At 48.6% G+C, this 19,144-nt stretch overlaps 6 protein-coding genes, besides 1 other annotated feature; 4 read left to right on the top strand and 2 right to left on the bottom strand.

The window, feature by feature from the left end:
• Nucleotides 1-845: 845 nt before the first annotated feature.
• Nucleotides 846-1,993, top strand: FFUJ_02083 (uncharacterized protein; the record flags this gene model as incomplete). XM_023578116.1 has 2 exons in its annotated part: nt 846-1,447; nt 1,504-1,993. The coding sequence occupies 2 exons, from the start codon at nt 846-848 to the stop codon at nt 1,991-1,993; spliced, it is 1,092 nt and encodes a 363-aa protein (XP_023423522.1).
• Nucleotides 1,994-5,051: 3,058 nt separating this feature from the next.
• FFUJ_02084 (uncharacterized protein) lies at nt 5,052-6,397 on the top strand (the record flags this gene model as incomplete). XM_023577005.1 has 3 exons in its annotated part: nt 5,052-5,190; nt 5,301-6,208; nt 6,275-6,397. 3 exons carry the CDS (start codon nt 5,052-5,054, stop codon nt 6,395-6,397), a joined length of 1,170 nt encoding a protein of 389 aa, XP_023423521.1.
• A 687-nt stretch (nt 6,398-7,084) lies between these two features.
• FFUJ_02085 (uncharacterized protein) lies at nt 7,085-8,483 on the bottom strand (the record flags this gene model as incomplete). XM_023575894.1 has 2 exons in its annotated part: nt 7,085-7,535; nt 7,576-8,483. 2 exons carry the CDS (start codon nt 8,481-8,483, stop codon nt 7,085-7,087), a joined length of 1,359 nt encoding a protein of 452 aa, XP_023423708.1.
• A 636-nt stretch (nt 8,484-9,119) lies between these two features.
• Nucleotides 9,120-9,203, top strand: a tRNA (tRNA-Thr).
• Nucleotides 9,204-9,381: 178 nt separating this feature from the next.
• FFUJ_02086 (uncharacterized protein) lies at nt 9,382-11,142 on the bottom strand (the record flags this gene model as incomplete). XM_023574783.1 has 4 exons in its annotated part: nt 9,382-9,662; nt 9,718-9,919; nt 9,998-10,454; nt 10,523-11,142. 4 exons carry the CDS (start codon nt 11,140-11,142, stop codon nt 9,382-9,384), a joined length of 1,560 nt encoding a protein of 519 aa, XP_023423520.1.
• A 591-nt stretch (nt 11,143-11,733) lies between these two features.
• Nucleotides 11,734-16,314, top strand: FFUJ_02087 (related to multidrug resistance protein; the record flags this gene model as incomplete). XM_023573672.1 has 5 exons in its annotated part: nt 11,734-11,949; nt 12,031-15,210; nt 15,289-15,470; nt 15,535-15,624; nt 15,687-16,314. The coding sequence occupies 5 exons, from the start codon at nt 11,734-11,736 to the stop codon at nt 16,312-16,314; spliced, it is 4,296 nt and encodes a 1,431-aa protein (XP_023423519.1).
• Nucleotides 16,315-17,891: 1,577 nt separating this feature from the next.
• Nucleotides 17,892-18,717, top strand: FFUJ_02088 (uncharacterized protein; the record flags this gene model as incomplete). XM_023567750.1 has 2 exons in its annotated part: nt 17,892-18,450; nt 18,509-18,717. 2 exons carry the CDS (start codon nt 17,892-17,894, stop codon nt 18,715-18,717), a joined length of 768 nt encoding a protein of 255 aa, XP_023423518.1.
• Between the last annotated feature and the right edge of the window lie 427 nt (nt 18,718-19,144).

Below are 19,144 nucleotides of genomic sequence, written 5' to 3'. Positions count from 1 at the left end.
GGATTCTAGCTAGGTGGACTTGCTTATGTTCTTGGCTGCACAGAGAATTGTTGAAGGATGAAGTTACTTTCTAGATATACACAATAACCCCTGTTTCCTTTCTATTTCCAACCCGATCTTGCAAATACCAGGTCCGGCATTATTGTAAGATGCCCTTGACGCGGCCGCCCTGAGCGCGCGGGTTGTGGACCACATCCCGATCGCTCATCATTTGTCGGCTGTCATTCAGTGCCGTTGAGTGTTCTAGAAAACCAATGTATCTATCAGTTCTACTCAAATGTTATAAAATGGGTCATGAGTTGATTGTCGCGTCAAGTATTTATTTCATGCCTAGTACAAATGTTCCTCCGGTGCTGACTCGATGACCTTCTGAACGCAATTTCTAGGCAAAATTTCACTTTCAGTTATTACTTATCACCTTGTCACTCAAGGCCTTGAATAGAAGCACACGCTAAGCCTCCTTCGGGGGCCTCGACCGATATAAGAGCTGTGAGTTGTGGACTCAATCAGAAGTACGGATGGCAAAGTGCCGGGACTAGACACGTTGGGAATAGCAGGCGAATAGGCCAAACTTTATTGTCAGGTCTCGCGCGCGCTTGCTGATTAACACATCATATTGATTCATATGTCTGTGACCTGACTTAAAAAAATGGCGACCGTTCTGGCGACGACTCGGGACGATAATTGCACCGATGCTGTATATTTCGTTGAGATTTGGCCGCGTAGGAGCTCTCTCTACAAGTCGGAAGAAGACAAAAGTCTGAGGCGCTCTAAGTATATATAGACGGTTTGAAACCCGAGCTGGCAGTTATGATCATCACTAATCACACCCTTCAAGTTTCACAATGCACCTCCCATCGCTTTCCTTGACTTTCCTGCTCGCTACCAAGGTAGCGACGTATGATAACCTCCTCCACTTCGGCCCGACAGCTCAAGTAGAGACGCGTTCCATCAACCAGATCTACAAAGCTGCCCTTAAAGAGGGCGGTGTTGTGACGGCCTGGTTCGGCGGCGATGAGAAGAACCAAAATGACGCGGTCAAGAACGCTTTCGAATCGGCTTTTCCAGGCATGAAGCTCAATCTCACTACCGACCTTTCCAAATATCTCGATGGCAAAATCGACCAACAGCTCGCCAGCAACAACGTCTATGTCGATACACTCGCTCTGCAGACTACGCAGGACTTTCCAAGGTGGAAAGAAGAGGGCGCATTACTCTACTATGCCCCTGCGGGTTTCGACAAGATCTACTCTGGTCTGAAAGATGCTGATGCCGCTTACTATGGATTCACCGGTATTGCATGGCAGCTCATCTGGAACGCTGATAAGTTGAAGGGCAAGAAGGTGCCGGCAGAATACAGTGACTTCCTTGCGCCAGAGTACAAGGGTAAGCTTGCTTTGACATACCCTAATGACGATGACTCGATCCTCTTCCTCTTCGATAAAATGTAAGTCTTCCACTATCATCAATCAGCGCATGAGCCTCCACTCACCACATCCACAGCCTCAATCAGTACGGCGAATCTTGGTTCAACAAACTCCTCCAGCAGAAGCCTCGCTGGGTTCGTGGAGCAGCCACTCCGCAGACGCTTGTCCGTGACTCCAAGACACCTTACGTCGCAACGTTCACCTCAGCATTGGGCCTGACAACTGGCGCTGGATCTCTCAACGCTACATATCCTAAGAAGAGCAACTTCATCTCGTGGGCACAGCACACTGCCATTCTCAAGGACGCGCCGCACCCCGAGGGCGCTAAGTTACTGCAGAACTTTTTACTAAGCAAGGAATTCCAGAAGACGAGCGGCTTCTGGCCCGTGAGGAGTGATGTCGCTCCGCCGGTTGGGTTTCCTGGGTTTGTTGATCAAGCACACACTGACCCCCATGATTTTATGAACTTTATGGTTGACCGGCAGAAGGTTGAGAGGTTGAGATTCTGGTTCGAGAAAAGGCTTGGTACTGCTCAGGGTCTCAGCCCACTGGATGATGATTTGTAGACGGTTTTAAGCTGTCATTTTATTCTTTTTCCCCTTCTCTCATCTAAATAATATTACCATCTGCTGTATAACATCAATATTCAGTTAAACCCGTACTAATAGCATTTACAGGCTAGGATATAAACCATAAGCACTGCATAAACCTAATAAAAACGTTTTTCGTATAGTATGTCCTTATACCTGTACGCATTGATCAACCTCCTACGCCCTACCCGTAGTTTTTTTAATAATTGTGGGAAGACTCTTGTTTTGGTTCGCAGGTTGGCCACTATCTCGTCTCTGAGAAGTTTAGTCGATAAGCGAGCCATGCCAGCCCCTTAAGATGATAACAGTATAAGGCGAAGTTCAGAATTCCAAGTGGGATAAATCATTGCTTCAAGTACAGTATAATTTGATCTTCATAAGACTACCCGTGATGCGAACCACCATTTCGTGGGACTGGTGACCCAGATTGGCTGTCTTGGTGGGATTATAAGTGGTTACCCGGTTGGAACGGTCCATCAAATATAATGCGGCACGATATGATCGTCTCACATTCAAAAGAGGTCAACTAAATTGCTCAACTTGTTAATGAATGGTGGGTTGTAAAAGTGAGGAATAGAAATAAACTAGATTCAGTATAATCTGCCAGAACATATCAAGCTCCAAGTGTAGTAGTAAGTGTTTGCCTTTGTACCCTCAACAAGCGCGGGACGTTGCGGCACGATGTATTGAAGATAAACCACGCAATGTTGGACCCGCGCTGGCCTATGCCGATCGAGACTCTGCACAATTGCCCTCTTGGGTACCAGACTGGACATTAGCCAGTCGAGCGGTTCCTTTGGCAGATTCTTGGGTGCCTGGAGTCTACAGCGCGTGTGGAGTGTTAGGCCGCAATCTTCTTCACGATGTTGATGCTCGAGATAGGGGCTAAATTTGCGTGAATGGGCTGCTTGTCGATAGTATTATCAGAAAAAGCGACATTTTCGCATTCCAGGATCTTTCTCATATCGACCTTAGTTCAGCTAACATCCCTCTTCTTGATGCCACCAGTTTTACATCGATGATCAAAGATCACAAACTCGGCGAAGCGTCCTTTACTGCTTTCTGGCATACTCTGGTCGCAGGAAAGAATGGTGAGGGACGGCCAAGAATAGTGCTGGCCCCCAAGACACCTCCCTAGACTTCGCAGAGATCTTCAGCCTGCTCCTCGAAGAAACAACTGGGATTTCAAAGACACTTCCAGGGCAGAAAGATTCAGTCCAGAAGACACGATCTAAGGGCCAGCGTAGATTAGAGCTCGCAGATTTATCGCGTCGAAAGCCAGGTGCAACATTCCAAGAGATACGGGTTGCATCAAAATGAGCATTGACGAATAGGCGCTTGGGAATCACCAAGAATGGACGTTTCGCGTTATTTCCATCTAGGGCTAGAGGAGGAGATAATATATACGTATTAGAATATTGCAATATACCTTACTCTATCGTGCCTGCAAAAGAGAATAGTCTGAGGTTTATTGGGGAGTGTTATGTCTATAGAATAATACAGGGCGAGGCATTAAAGGGCAAGTGTAACAACATAGAGAAGCTTATCATAATATAAGATCTAGAATAAAATCGTTATTTTACTGCCATAACATCATATTTAGCAAGGATTACTACATCATATAATAAGTGTTAAAGGTTCTATAGCTAGGTAGTTCTGCTACAATGGCTTCCCACGTCCACCATAGTCGCGCCGACGGCACTTCCCTCAATAACCGAAAACTTTCATATAACCTCATCTCTCAAACTCAACATCACCTTACCCTCTCTATCTTCATAGCCACCTATACAGTCAGTACACTCTTCTAGGGCCCAATCTCAGAGCTTCAAAGCGATTTATCATCTTACAAACTTCCAGCCTATGGCTACTTTACTTCAACATTAGCTGTGCCTTGTTTCGGAAAAACATCAGCATGAGCGTCTTCCGCTTCTTGGCAAGCCTTGGTGGTTCTGCTCTGTTATCTGTGGGGGGTATTCTCGGATACACTCCAACCAGAGTGGGGAAACGCTATCCCAGTGTACTTTGTGGCTCCTCTGCTTGGACCGGCTCCTAACCTAAAGCAGGAGAGTGGCTTGCAGAGAGGATGACCTAGCTTTTATGATTTTACTCCACAACTCTCTCATGCTGCTCCGTCCCAGTTGTCGCTCTGCTATCCTGGAATGAAACCTATCCGCCAGTGATACTTGAACAGCAGAAGCAGCATTTGATCAAAAAGTCGGGGGACACAAAGCCTTACACAGAATACACCTGACCCATCGTCTTGTTGTTGCTCACTGCCTACAAGATCACCTCCACGGAACCATGTACTTCGTCTTGTACCTTTTTAGGCCTATTCGAAAGGGCATAACATCAATTGATTAGTTATTATGGTATAATGTCTAGGTTGTTATCCAGATGTGTTATTTGCAGTCGTGACTTGTGGCTGAGAGCTTTTACCAGCAGACAAAACTTGACATCTGTGTCATTATCTGTCGGTATAAATCTGACAGATGACGTAGACCGAGAGATAAGGCCAAGTTTCGGCTATCTATAGCACATGATTCATTTAGGAATGTGGCACCGGAAGGAACATGCCCCCGCACGGCGCGAAAACAATGCATAAGTACGATAGATCCTTCAAGCATTGAGAACCCTTGTACGCCACAGTGTCCATACTGCCTCCCTTTTACAGTTTTTGGCTAGTTATACGCCTGAAGGGACGTCATAGGTGGAGAAGCTGTAAGGGTGTCTTGGTTTGTACGGTGCCATTGCCCTGTATTTTTGTTCTCACACTGGCCTCGGCTCCTTAGTGGCCAATCTGCGGCTAGGGAACTTTTGGAAGGCACGGCCCGTGCATTAGTGTTGGCGCGTCGGCTTGTCGGCCATGCAGTAAGCAGTGAGCCGTTCTTGGTGAGGCAATCATAATGCCTGATCTCGTATTTGGAGTGTAAGCCGTAAGCATTTCAGCTGGGTTCAAATTGACAGTAAAGTCGCTGGGTCTAATGCCGACGAACTCTGTACCTACAAATCGACGTCTATCATAGCCGATGTCAACATGTCAGTTTTTGGATCACAGTCAGGTCTTTCCGAACAGACGCTATCGGACGAAGATGACAGCAATGTCCCGATGCAGATTCTGGCAGAGACTATAGATAGACGAAAGACACAGAATCGCATCGCCCAGAGAAAGCACAGTCAGTCACCTACAATTCTCCCAACACCACTTTGCGACATCGCTCGCTCATATCCGTCCATGTCCTCGTCAGCCTGGAAATGAATAGAGTCATTAAGTAATAAAAAACAGGACAAAAACTCAAGAAGCGTATCGAAGAACTAGAGCTGCAACTGGAGTGCGCAAACTTTAACTCCCGATCGGTCGTTCCAAGAATGTCACCTCACCCTATACCAATGCCTGCACCGTCGTGCTCGAATTCAAGCGGGGAAAATATGTTACCCCATTTTGACCACATAGAGAATCTCTTCACAAAGTCTAACGGTCACCTGGGAAGCTTTTGGAGTGCCCAAGAACTGAGCTCGTTGTCCGGCGTTTCGCTTCCACTTGGCCACATCACGACGCCTATACCCGCCGCAGACGTGTCACCATTGCAATATCAGAACCTAACAGGTGATAATTCTCTTAATAGAGGTATCCCCCACACCTCAGCTCGCTGTGGCATAGAACGACCGACAGCTTCTCTCTTGATGACACCAACTACCGAAATTAACGAGGTTCTCGCCGTGCCTGATGCGAGTCGCAGGTCTTCTTTGCACCCGCTGAGTGACCCGGCAGAACTGGATGATCCATCTACTCCTCCTTGCTCATGGACCATGGAGCGAAAGATCGCCTACATTATCGATTGCGCCAAGACGCTCGGCTTCCGCGACTTCGACTCGGTCGTAAAGACCTACTACACCAGCTCATTTGAAGTCATGTCTCGAGCCCATGATATGCAGAGAGTTAGTAGAATTCGTGGCCTCGGGTGTGTCCTTAGGACTATCGATGCCAGCGCCCAAGCCTGGCCACATCACGAGAGCCAGATCTACCAAGCCGAGATTTTCAAAGCCGCCGAGCGTCTTTATAGGGCTGAACTCCAGAGAGCCATTGGCAGCGGAGCGCTGATGGTATTGGAGCAGCGCCAACGACTGAAGGAGGATGAAATGAATGCGCCGGCGGCTAAGCTTACATCTCATAAGAGCGAACTCTTATCACAGGTGAGTCCACCTTTTGTTTTCAGGGTCCAACGAAGCTCAGCTAATCAGATTGTTTGTCGGAATTAGCTTCCAAACCTTTGGACGTTCTTACTGGAGCTCTCGGAATGCAACCCTCCGACATCCTTTACCGCGCTCCTACATTACTACTTATCCTATCAGAAAGACGTAGCTTCCGATCACAGGATATGACGAATCCAGTATGTGAGTGTGACATTCTTTTTTTACAAGATCTTAAAGTAAGTAAAAAAAAAAAAAACTGTCACTGACGCCTGGAGGCTGTTGCCAATGGCCGGAAAGCAATCCTGCCGCTTGGAAGAGGCATTCTTGTGGTTTGTGGTTTATTTCTTTCTGTGAGAATTTCTTCTGCTTCTAGCAATAAGGGATCAGGCCGGCTTCTTACACCCTAGCAGCTGCCAATAAGGTTACTAATTAAGTTATTATAAAAGTATATTATTCTGATTTTAATTAGGAGATTTATCTTTATAGAGGCTATATATATATTACCTTTAAAAGCCTAAAGTTAATTGGTATTTTTTAATGTGTTGGCTTGATATATCTCGTTGAGATATCATAAGCTTAACTATCAATCAATCACTGACGCCTGCGCCTATTGATGAATAGATAAATGCCAATAGAAATATATTGAGTGGTAACGTCACCATAACAAAAAACCCTAGATTCTCTTGAATTACAAGTCATAATTAGTTACTGGAACTCAAGGAGAGTCATATTTATATTTGAATTCAATAGATATTCATACTATGGCTATCTGTCTGCACACACCTGCAAAGCAGGCAGTCAATAAACCATGTGTACTTGGCTCACTCCTCCCCGCCTTGCAGTATGACTACAGAACAACGTAATGTAACTGCCATCTTAAATCTTCATTCCATCCCCATTAGCAACACGTGCGGCGCAGATACCGTGGCGAGCAGTCATTCCCTCGTTGGAAACCTTCGCAGCGCAAATTCCATGCCTGGTCTTGAGACCATCTTCCGCAATGCGGGCAGCGCAAATTCCGTGGTGAGCTTTGACACCGTCTTCGATAGACTTGGCTGCACAGATACCGTGGTACGCCTTGATGCCCTCAGCAGCCTTTGCAGCGCAGACGCCATGGCGAGCGGTGATTCCTTCGTCAGCGGCCTTGGCGGCGCAAATACCATGTCGAGCGTTGATACCATCCTCGGAGACCTTTGCAACACAGATGCCGTGGCGTGCCGTAAAGCCATCGTCGGCCTTTGCGGCGCAGATACCATGACGAGCTGTCATACCCTCGTCAGCCGCTTTGGCAGCACAGATACCGTGGCGAGACGTAACTCCGTCAGTACTGGCCTTTGCGGCGCAGATACCATGGTGAGCTTTCAAACCGTCCTCGAGGGGCTTTGGCAGCACAGATACCATGACGAGAGTTAACACCATCATTGGCCTTTGCGGCGCAAATACCGTGACGGGCCTCAAAGCCGGTTTCAGCTTTAGCTGCACAGATGCCGTGTAGTGCTTGGACACCATCGTTTATCTTGGCTGCGCAGATACCATGGCGGGCGGTCATCCCATCATCAGCAGCCTTCGCGGCACAGATCCCATGTCGAGCTGTGACACCGTCATCGACACCCATTGCAGCGCAGATGCCATGGTGAGCAACAACGTCCTCGCCCTCCTTCTTGCTGAAAGTCCAGGCAGCTTGGAATGCGTCAAAACCCTGTGGGCCAATAACCTTGGAGCCGATAAGACCTGTAGAAGGAATGACGATGCTACTGCGGCCATATGTCACTTCCATGGTCTCGTTGTCAGGATCTCCAGCCTCGTACAGGCTCACGCCGAGAACCTCATCGAGTCCTGTCTCCTGCAGCACGCCAATAAGCTCCTTGACAAAGGCAGCTGGGAAGACAGGCCGATCGACGTTTGAGAGATCACGCTGTGGCACGAACTTGAACTCTGTGGGCTTGAGTTCACCGTCAAAGACGCGCCAGGTGTGAGGGAGAACTGAGCCGCCAGTCACGACTTCGTCATCGCCTACAACCCAGGGCGACGAGACTGGACCAAGCTCGATGATCTTCTCGTTGGGGGCAACGTCGTAGTGGCGGTGGAGGAGACCGACGCCGAACACTTTGTCAACGCCGTGCTTCATGAAGACGTCTCTGATGCAGGACTTCATGTGATCCAGGCCGTTGAGTTCCTGGAGTCGCTGGGCTGCCACGTCGACGTCAGTCATGGCATCAACGGCGCGGTGGTCGTATGACGCGGGAGTGTAAGTCTGGACTGCTGCAGCTGCCATGTTGCAAGTAAGAATTGAGAAATGGTGATGTGTCTTGTTCAAGAAGAGAGAATGTTGAGAGATTGAATGTTGTTTGAGTTGCTAAGATGTTTGGCTCTTTCTATCGTCTTTTTATAGTTGTGTCCATGCTGCCTCTGGACTCAACCATCTAAGTGCCCTCATGTTGAACAGTGCGGTAGATGAAGATCATTTCTGGACATGGTGATACAAGTTGGATCATGCACAGTCATCTTACTCACCCACGCATCGCTCTACTCATGGTTTGTGTCCTGGACTGACATGCGAGTATTCGGAAAACCTACACACAGAGCGTTAGTTGAAACAGGCCTTACTAAGATGACTACGTCGCTGAGATGGCGAGAAAATCATTTCTAGATCTGGGGTCAATCATTTCCGGATTCGGGCATGTTATCTTTGCGGGGAAAAGGGTTTCCACAACGATCTGCGTGATAGGCAGCCGAGGTTACATTCTGCGCCAAAATGCAATCCTTACGCGTGTACCAGAACGGCTGGTTTGTTTCTCCGTAACAATCTTGACGTCCGAAACAATGAAGCGATGATGTTAGCCTTCCTGACTGTGCGGACAGAGTCGCTCAATTGCCCACGCTGTCGAGCCGGCAGTGTCAATCCTTTCAAGCCCCGTTGGCTCAGTGGTAAAGCGTATCACTAGTAATAAGACACGACATGATAAGATCACTGGTTCGATTCCAGTACGGGGCAAATCTCATTTTTTTCTCTAGTTTGATATAAAAATTACTGAATTTTTTTTTTATGTATCCACCTAACTTAACATATTGTCCCAGGATATCTATCTATGACAGCACCAATACCCCATCAATTGATCAAGCGTGTGAAATGTATGCTAACAGTCTCACAACGACAGATGCCAAATTAGACGCTAGGCGGGCACGACTGTAGACATGCCACTAACAAGCAGCACCGCAGCAAGGGCATAAAGAACCGAGGCAACAAAGAACGGCAGGCTTACAACCATGCCCCCAATGTCCAAACCGACTGAGAAGGACAGCCCGAGGAGTGGCGAGGCGCCAATAGTTGAAATACCCTCAAACACGGCGATTGCAGTGAATAAGAGTGACAGATGACTGGGATGCACCATGGTTGTCAGGAGAGATCGCAGGGCGGATGAAAAGCCATTGCCAAGCGTGTATCCAAAAAAGGCTATGAATGAATTAGTTCGTTAGGGCATAGCTGATCTCACTGATACCGTACATACCAATTATGAACGCCGGAACAGCTGTGGCTAGACCCATGCAGAGTGACCCAACAGCAAGGATGATGATTGACACTCGAGTCAGAGCGAGATTCGCAGCAGAAGATGTCTTCATTCTTTTGATGAGCCAGACATTGACTTGCGGTAGGACTATAGCAAAGAGCAGAATCTGACCCGCAGCTTGGATCGAGAGTAACAACGCCGTCTGGATATAGAGCGTTAGCGAACACGGGAGACTACAATGGAGATATTTGCCGGTTTCCTGTTCTTGGAAAACACGCACCTTGGCCAGCGGCCATCCGAAGCGCACAGACATGTATTGCAAGATGAGTTCTAGCATGGGCCGGGCCATCTTTGCAACAACAAGCGCGAGAAGGCCGACCAGGAGACTTTTATGACTGCCCAACGTACAAACGCCATGTCGGATATTGTGTGAGAGGTGTGATAGAGCTTGTAGAACCTTGTTTTTTGATGAGTTTTCATCATTCACAGTTTCCTCACATTCGCCGTTGGCAGATGGGGATTCTTCTCCTTCCGTGCCCTCTATGTCGCTTGGGCCACTGTCGGAGGATTTTGTGTTGGGGATAAATCCAAGCACCACAAAGGCCAGAGCTTCAAGTGGGACGGCTGTCAGAAAAGCAAAATGCGGTCCTAATGCCTTCATGAGAATTGCACCAAGTGGTGGCGCAATTAGCTCAGTGATGAGAAGGACAACCTGCACCCAGAAAAAAGCCCTTGTTCTATAAAAAATCGATAAGTGTCCAGTACAAATCACTCAGAAGCGTTATGCTTGCGACAGTGTACGTACCTTGATGCCTCCGGGATTGCAGCAGCAATGATGGCCATAATCATGGGACTGATGACAGTAGAACCCCCTCCCAGCACCAAGAAAGCCGGTGCAGCATACACAGCACGGACAGGAAATACTCGATGGCAGTAGAGCACAGTAAATGCCCAAATGTCTCTCAGGACAAAGCCCAGTAGACTAAGGCCCGTGACCAACCGACGGCCCTTGCTATCGGCCAGGACGCCATAGGGAATAGCGAGTATGAGACCAGGAATACCCTCAATCATGCCGAGAATACCTCTCATTTTAGCGAGCGCGCTTTGAATTTCATGGAGCTTGCAAAGATGCTCGGGGACGGAGCCATCGCGACCGATGACGCTTGGATCAGTGGCAGCGTAGTAATCACGGCAGAGACCAAGCTCGAGCATACGAAGCTTGGGGACTTCGCTTAGGAAGTTGGGGACGTCGACGAGCAGGATGAACAGACTGCAGATGTACAGAGCTGACCACTGGGAAAGGTGACGCTGCCATGCCTTCTGCCACTCATCGGCCTTGTTCGTCTTGGGAGGGCTTCTGTCGCAATTGAGGTTGGGCTGTAGAAGCGGTGTCGACTCGGCGACGCTGTGCTGAACGTTGTCCATGGCGCAGACCAGCTGCAAAAATGTTGTGTCATACAGAAGATGTAGGCTGCAATTGAAATGCGATAGATTCTGGCTCTGAGGGGAGAACAGTGTGTGTTCAGTGGTGGCTAGGCTGGCAATTGGCAGGCAAACAACAGCTGAGCGCGCCTTGCAAAGATGGGCTGAAGTTGCGTGGTTGACAGTGTTGCGCAGTCTTTGTTGTGACGTAAATATTCTCGTATCCAGCTGCAATGCAATGCAAAAGCACAGTAATCTGAGTCAAGGCAAAGCTTGTGTTGGTCCTCTCTCTGGGGCGGGCGGTAGGCAGAAGATGTTGACGATCCCTACTACTACAGGGTGCTAGGGGACTTTTGTGAGGATTTGGTGGCGTGTTTGGGCTGTCTTATCTGTCGCAGCAGGGAAGTGCAGCACAGTGTGATACAGGCGGGCGGGGAAACCAGGGCACGGTACACAGGCATTCAACCAACGTGCAGATCCCCATTCAGCTGTGCCGCACAATGCATGCAGTGTCATAGATAAAGACCTTCCAGGGCGAGAATCCTTTTTTGCTCTCCCCCGCTGACCTGTAGTGCCAGTATCAGTTCTGCGGCCATGTCGTCTGTTAGCGCCTGTCTCAACGACGACTCGCTGGGGCCTGCCGTGCGTGGCTGTAGAGGCAACTTTGACTTCACTGTCGCCTTTGAAGATGTTGTCTTTGTCATTGCACCAGCCACTGCCTTCATTTGCCTTGGGCTGTTACGTACCCTGGCACTTTGTCGTCGCCGTCGCCCAATTGTCGGCGCTTCGGCGGTTCAGTGGACGAAGCTGGTATGTGTCTCTGCTCTTGTTAATGCATCGCCTCGTCTCGGGTACAAGCCACTAACAAACACTTTCTTCATCGTCATATAGTCTCTTGCAATAGGCTTGGCCCTCTTGCAACTTGCCCTTATCATTCTTGGGCGAAACTCGTCCCGTTTCGCTTCAGGACGTTCTTTGGCTGCTGCCTCCCTTGCTTTCATTGCAGCCCTACTTCTTATCCCACTGTCATGGATTGAGCATTCAAGAGCGCCACGACCTTCAACAGCCATCGCTGCCTACCTCTCCGTCACGTTATTATTTGATGTTGCTCGGACACGGACAGCATGGCTTCTAACTCCATCGGGGCTGGACCAGGAATATGCTTCTGTATTGACGACAGCTACTGCCCTCAAAGCTCTCATAGTTTATCTGGAGTCTCGAACGAAAGAGAAATGGCTTGGCTGGGACATGAAACAGCACAGCCCTGAGGAGACGAGTGGTATTTGGAATCTTGGAGTCTTCTTCTGGCTGAACACGCTGTTCATGAAAGGCTATCGTGTCATCCTGACGCTGGAGAGTCTATATCCCCTCGACAAAGCACTTGAAGCTGAAACACACCAACATCTCGTTGAGAAAGTTCGGAATAATCCATACAAGACTCAAAAGTATGGTCTAGCACGTTTACTGCTGCAGATCCTAGCCCTTCAGTTATTACCACCAATCATTCCCCGCGCGGCGCTCCTTGCTGCCAGTATGTGCCAACCTTTTCTCATCCATGCCCTCTTGCACTACCTACAGAGCGAAGAACAAGACCAGAGCCATGGATATGGACTCATTGGCGCGACGGCTCTGACGTACGGGGCCATCGCGTTCTCAACAGCATTATACTGGTACTTCCAGGAGCGTTTCGTCATCAAGGTTCGAGGCATTCTTGTGCTCGCCGTGTATGAGAAGACAACAGATTTGAGGATGCCTACGGATGGCGATTCGGGCGCCCTCACATTGATGAGCACCGACGTGGAGCGCATCACAAGAGGAATCCTCGACCTCCATGAATACTGGGCCAACACGATTCAAATTGGTCTGTCTTGCTGGCTACTTCAGCGAGAGCTCGGCGCTGCGTTCGCTGCCTCCCTTGGCGTAGTCGCAGTCTCAACCCTGACAGCGTTTGGCATAGGTAAACTTCTTGGACCGCGCCAAAAAGAATGGATGGAAGCAATCGAAACGAGAGTTGGTGTCACAGCATCGGCTATTTCGCAGATGAAGCTGGTTAAGATGTCAGGCATGACAAAGCCAATCCAGTCTTACGTGCAGAGACTGCGAATGAGAGAGATTAAGATCGGCGGGCGTTGGCGTATGCTTCTTGCTGCAGCGGCCACTGTCTCTCAGGTTCCCATGACCTTGTCTCCCGTTATCACATTTGCGGTGGCAACCAAGGCGCTCAACACTACCTCTATATTCGTCTCAATCTCATACCTTACCCTCCTCGCGTCGCCCCTGATGATACTGTTTCAGAAGATTCCACAGTTTCTCGGGGCGCTAACCTGCCTTCAACGGATCCAGAAGTATCTGGAACGTGAGCCAAGGGTTGAGTATCGCAATGTGGATAATGATATTATGTCAGCCGCGTCTTTGACTCCGTCCTTTACTTCCATTGCCAGCACCAATGGCATTGGAATTGAGATGCAGACTCTAGAGGAGAAAGGCACTCCTCACGTCGTGATCAAGAACGGGAGCTTTGGGTGGCACGAGAACGTTGCTGTTCTCAGACACGTCAACATAACCATTCCAACATCACATCTCACAGCTATTGTTGGTCCTGTTGCAAGCGGGAAATCCACCCTATGCAAAGCTATTCTTGGCGAAGTCCCCTTTGCGACAGGTTCTGTGGTTGTTCACCGATCCAGAGTCATTGGTTACTGCGATCAACAGCCGTTCTTAACGAACACCACGATCCGCAACAACATCCTTGGTAATAGTCCATTTGACGACAAGCGATACACTTCCGTCATAAAAGCTACCATGCTCGATCGAGACCTCGCAAATCTCCCCCAGGGCGATAGCACAATGATTGGAAGTAGCGGCATTGCCTTGAGCGGCGGACAACGACAACGAGTGGCAATTGCTAGGGCGCTATACCTTGCAGACGCTGAACTCCTGATTTTTGATGACGTCCTCAGCGGCTTAGATGCAAGGACATCGGATCATTTGTTCCGGCATGTCTTTGGGCGAGATGGCGTGCTTCGTCGTCATGGGGCCACTGTTGTTCTGTGTACACACAACCCTCAGCACTTCCAAGCCGCGGACTATGCCATTAGAATCAGCAGTGATGGAGATGTGACTGCAGAGAAACCCTCTGGCGACGGTACACTTTCAAATACTGATCTAGGCTTCGCCTCAGAGCCAGCTCCGACTGAGGGACTTGCAAGTACAACAGACCCGACATCCTCCCAAGCATCACCAACTGTAGCCATGACTACAGAAGAAGCAGAGGCACGAAAGTTGGGTGACAGGAGTGTTTTTTCCTATTACATACGCACCATCGGCCTAATTCCCATTGCCGCCTTCGTTTTCGCTTGTGTATGCAACGGCTTCCTCAACAACTTTCCACGCATATGGCTCACTTTCTGGGCTGACGATGCGGCCCGACCACAAAGAGGATTGTCGCAACTACACTCTCAGGCCTACTATATCGGAATCTACGGAATGCTCCAAGTACTAGCTTTATTGTCTTTTATGGCTGCTGTCGTGCTAGTTTTAGGACCTTTTATCCGTCTCAGTGGGTCTGTACTGCACCAGAGGGCGCTGGAGACTGTTATCAACGCACCGTTGCAACTGTTGACAACATCGGATACTGGGACCATCACCAACTACTTTTCTCAAGATATAACTATCATTGACAATGAGCTTCCTATGGCTGTAGCCAACGTAGTGCTGGATATCTTTGGTGTTGTTGGAATGGGGGTCCTTATCGCGTCATCATCGCCGTGGCTAGGACTTACTTACCCGGCTATGATACTCATCCTATGGTTGATACAACGGTTTTACCTCCGTACATCTCGACAGCTTCGATTGTTGGACCTCGAGGCCAAGAGTCCGTTATACACACATTTTCTCGATACGTCTAGAGGCATCGCCACCATTCGTGCGTTGGGCTGGACCGGAAAAAACATCAAGCACAATCATCAACTGCTGGACCAGTCCCAGAGGCCGATGTATCTACTGTCAATGGTACAGCGCTGGCTGTATTTGACCTTGAACGTAGTCGTTGCTGTTACGGCAACGGCTCTTGTAGGTTTGATAACTCAGCTCCGGTCCAGTTCAAGTCTTTCCGGTGCGTCACTTGTCACGCTGATGACATTGAGTCAGTCATTGAGCGACATTGTGCGGTTCTACGCTGCATTGGAGACTTCTATTGGAGCTGTAGCTCGTCTCAGGAATTTTACCACCCAGACTGGGACGGAAAGTGTTTTGCATGGTGACGTAAAACTTGATCGGCAGTGGCCATCGAAAGGCGTCATTGAAGTACAAGGAGTTTGGGCGGCGTACAAGTAAGTTTGTAGCTAAAGCTCTCTGAGAAGGCATTGAGAAACCTGACTTACAATCTCGATTCAGTGGAGGAGATGCTGAGGAATACGCGCTGCAAGGAATTCATGTCTTCATTCGGGCTGGCGAAAGGATAGCCTTGTGCGGTCGTACAGGAAGGTTTGCCTCTTATTATCACGCAGAGTCTTGAGACATTTTTGCTAACTGAAGGTGCGTGGCAGCGGAAAGTCTTCTTTCATTCTCCTCCTACTCGCCCTATTGGAGCCTGTGCAAAAGGATAATGTCGAGTATATGCTGTCCATTGACGGTGTCCCTCTCTCATCTATAAGTCCTCAGAATCTCCGAGAAAGAATAATAACAGTGCCTCAAGACCCAGTATTCTTACCAATAGGCAGCACGGTTAAAGAGAATCTAGATCCGCTGGGGGTAGCAACGACAGAGCAGTGTCGTGAAGTTCTGCAAGCAACGGGCCTCTGGGATATGGTAGAATCACAGGGCGGGCTGTGCAGTATTCTGTCAGAATCTTCACTGAGTCAAGGCCAAAGGCAGGTCTTCAACATTGCTCGAGCAGTGATTAAGCGAAAAACGAGTGGCAGCTCTGTACTCCTCTTGGATGAGTTCACCAGCTCAGTCGATGCTGACACCGAGCGAGACATGCTGGCGATAATCGAGAGGGAGTTTGCTGGTTGCACGATAGTTATGGTCGCCCACCGACTGCACATTGTGTCTGAATTTTGCGACAGGGTGCTTGTTTTGGATCGCGGAAGGATTGTAGAGGATGGTGACCCTCGGACGCTGGCAAGGGTTGATGAATCGTGGTTTGCAAGTCTGTTGGCAGCTGGGGGATGAAGGCAGGTTTAACATACCTAGGTTACTGATTACGAATCATAGAACCCACCGTGTTTTTTGTCAATTGTAGGAGCGAGATCGTCGTGTCGGCAATTCGTTCAGCCGGCTGTCGGACCGATGGTGACATCAACAGCATGTTTCTGAACTGAGAAGGTGGTGATGTTTTGCGTCGATGGTCTGTGCATAGGTACGCGTCCTCAATTTCCGTGGCCTACCTCCTAGCCCATCTACGGGGGGAAAGAAAACTCAGGACCTTGATCCTGAGTGACAAAAAAGATTTAGGTAGATTTGTATAAACTTAGAGTACCTATACTAAGCTTAGGATATCTTTTGCTGAGTATATTTTGACACCCTCTTTTAAAGTCCGGTGTTTTCTTAGTCCCCGAGGCCCATTTCCTTTACTCCTATGTGATTGATTGAATGTCATTGACTACACGCTATACCCAGGTAGGCAGGCCTCTTAGATTTTGCCTGTCAAGTCCATCTGCCGGCGCTATGACGCAGCTAGTCCTCACTAGGTCGGAAGTTGGCCCCAGGACCTTTTTGAAAATGTCATGTGCAACTAATACAATTAATAGGACCTTGGAAATGGGGATCTGCAACATTTGCCGTAGATGTCAATCTTCTCAGCCTACCTCAAAGAAGAGAAGCTTCGTTTAAATCCACAAGGTCAGACCATGTTAATACAGTCCCTAATCTGCGCAATATAGCGTCCCGATCAGCTGTCGTAATAGCGCAAAGTTTAAACCTATACAGTGCCATAACTTGATACCCATTGGAGCAATGCCGGCGCTAGACGACACGTGCATCTGGGAAAATGTTCACGGACTCACATATCACCTAGACAAAGCCTCATTACCTCCACTCTGCAGCACAAGATTCCATTCATCACGGGTTGGCAAAAGGAACACGAGCTACGTATATGGCCACTGACAAGCAAATTATGGATGTTCGGCATCTTGCCGGTAAGAGCGGCAGGCGATTCTGCTCCCAAAAAGTCAATGATGTGATCAACTCATGGCCTTCTGTCTATCCAAGTGAGATCAAATCTCAGGAAACCATTATTGACGATGGCAGCGGCCAGCCATCACTAGAACGCACTTGATCATAAGATGACCAAGTTGCTGAGCCGAGAGAATGCCATGGGACAAGACTTTGCCCCGACGCGTACAAACGGTCTTTACTGCTAAAAGATAATTATGCCTCTCAAAGCTAGGTGAGTAGAGAGTTTATCCTGATGGTTTCCTTTATAACTCAATAGCGACGAAGATCATCGTAAATAGTTGTTGAATACGAGACCCACCGCATATACGGCTGCCGATCTACCCGCCTGCTCGGCACAGTCTCCGATAGGTACCCGCGGGAGACGGCAGGAATCACAGTACGGCAATACAGGGATCACCCAAGGATTCCAACGACCGTCCAGTCAGTATAGAAGAGAATATATAGTATAAGAATTGTAAGCTCTGAAAAACATATAAACTCCAGTCTCTTTCAGTATCAAATTCCAAGCAAGCAGCAAACTCCTTCACATCAACTCCTTCATTTCCTCACCACCCTCATCCTACAAAGAAAATATGTTTATCCCAGCTCTGCTAGCTGCCCGTGGGCCTATCACGGCCCTGACCATCTTGGTGAGCACTGCAACCTTCAGTGCCGGTGCCTTCTTTGTCTCTCTTCGCAACACCGCTCTCGACTGCGCTCATGGCTCTGCTACCAACGCCGCCTGTAGTGTTGACATCCTCACTGACCTCGTCACTTTCATCGCCGCTGCTGGTGCCACCGCTGGAGCAACCTTCATCGGACTGACCACTCCCACTCCTCGTGACTCCCCTGTTTTCCGTGTCGACGGTGTTGATGTTGATTGGTATGAGAACGCAAACTCGCAGCGCCATGGACTCAACAGGACTATTGACAATCCCGCAGTCGTTGAGTGGCAGTTTAACCACACCTCACCTATCCAGACGTACATCACATATGAGAAAGATGGTTATCTCCATAAGCGCCTCGATACTGGAGTCGACATTCCTGACCCAAGTGGAAGGAGATCTTTGTGCCGCGCTTACTACGATACCCGCTTCTGGTCTGACGATCTGCGCAATTGGGAGTACCGTACGACGCCCTCTGCTTCTGTTTGTAAGTACACAACACTATGTCCCAAGTATCGGAGTCCATTTAGCTTACACAGAAAAAGGGGGCGACATTGGCGAAGATCTTTTCTACCAGTTTGTAAACAGGGAGTGGAAGGCAGGATGTGTATGGTTCAGAGGAAACAAGGCAGCTACCGGCGGTATATACGAGGCGTCTTTCGAACTGGGTGCATCTTGTAGCCATGATGAGCCTGCCAATCTGAACTGTGGCAGAGCTAACTATGACGTTGAAGTTGCCGGCTTTCACTTCTAGTTGAGGGGTGGCCAGTTTCGACGATTGCATTTGCTACAGCACAACCAATCACAGAAGACAAATGAAACAGGACGGAGGACGGTCTAGTACGCTATATCGTTCTTTACCCGAACTATCAAGTAGATAGAACACACTCACTAGCACTTTTATATACTATCTTGTTGAAGTCCTCAACGGTGTCAGTTATAGTCCTATGAACCATTCAGTTCGGGAAGGGAGAATAAAGGTCACGTCTGCTATGTTCATCGGTTGCAAGTGTTGAGTGTCTTATTAATATAGAAACCCACACTTAGTATTTAAGACAAGATACAGTGTATATACTAGCGACAATGTTAGTAAACATAAATAGCAGTCTTAAAAACCCTCAATAATGTATATCAACTTGTAGGTATGTGTTATTATATATACTCAATTTTTTTACATCCTT

Source organism: Fusarium fujikuroi, chromosome FFUJ_chr01 (assembly GCF_900079805.1).
Source record: "Fusarium fujikuroi IMI 58289 draft genome, chromosome FFUJ_chr01".
NCBI classification, from domain to species: Eukaryota; Fungi; Ascomycota; class Sordariomycetes; order Hypocreales; family Nectriaceae; genus Fusarium; species Fusarium fujikuroi.
The sequence above is the reverse complement of the archived record's forward strand: the minus strand, read 5'-3'. Positions and strand labels throughout refer to the sequence as shown.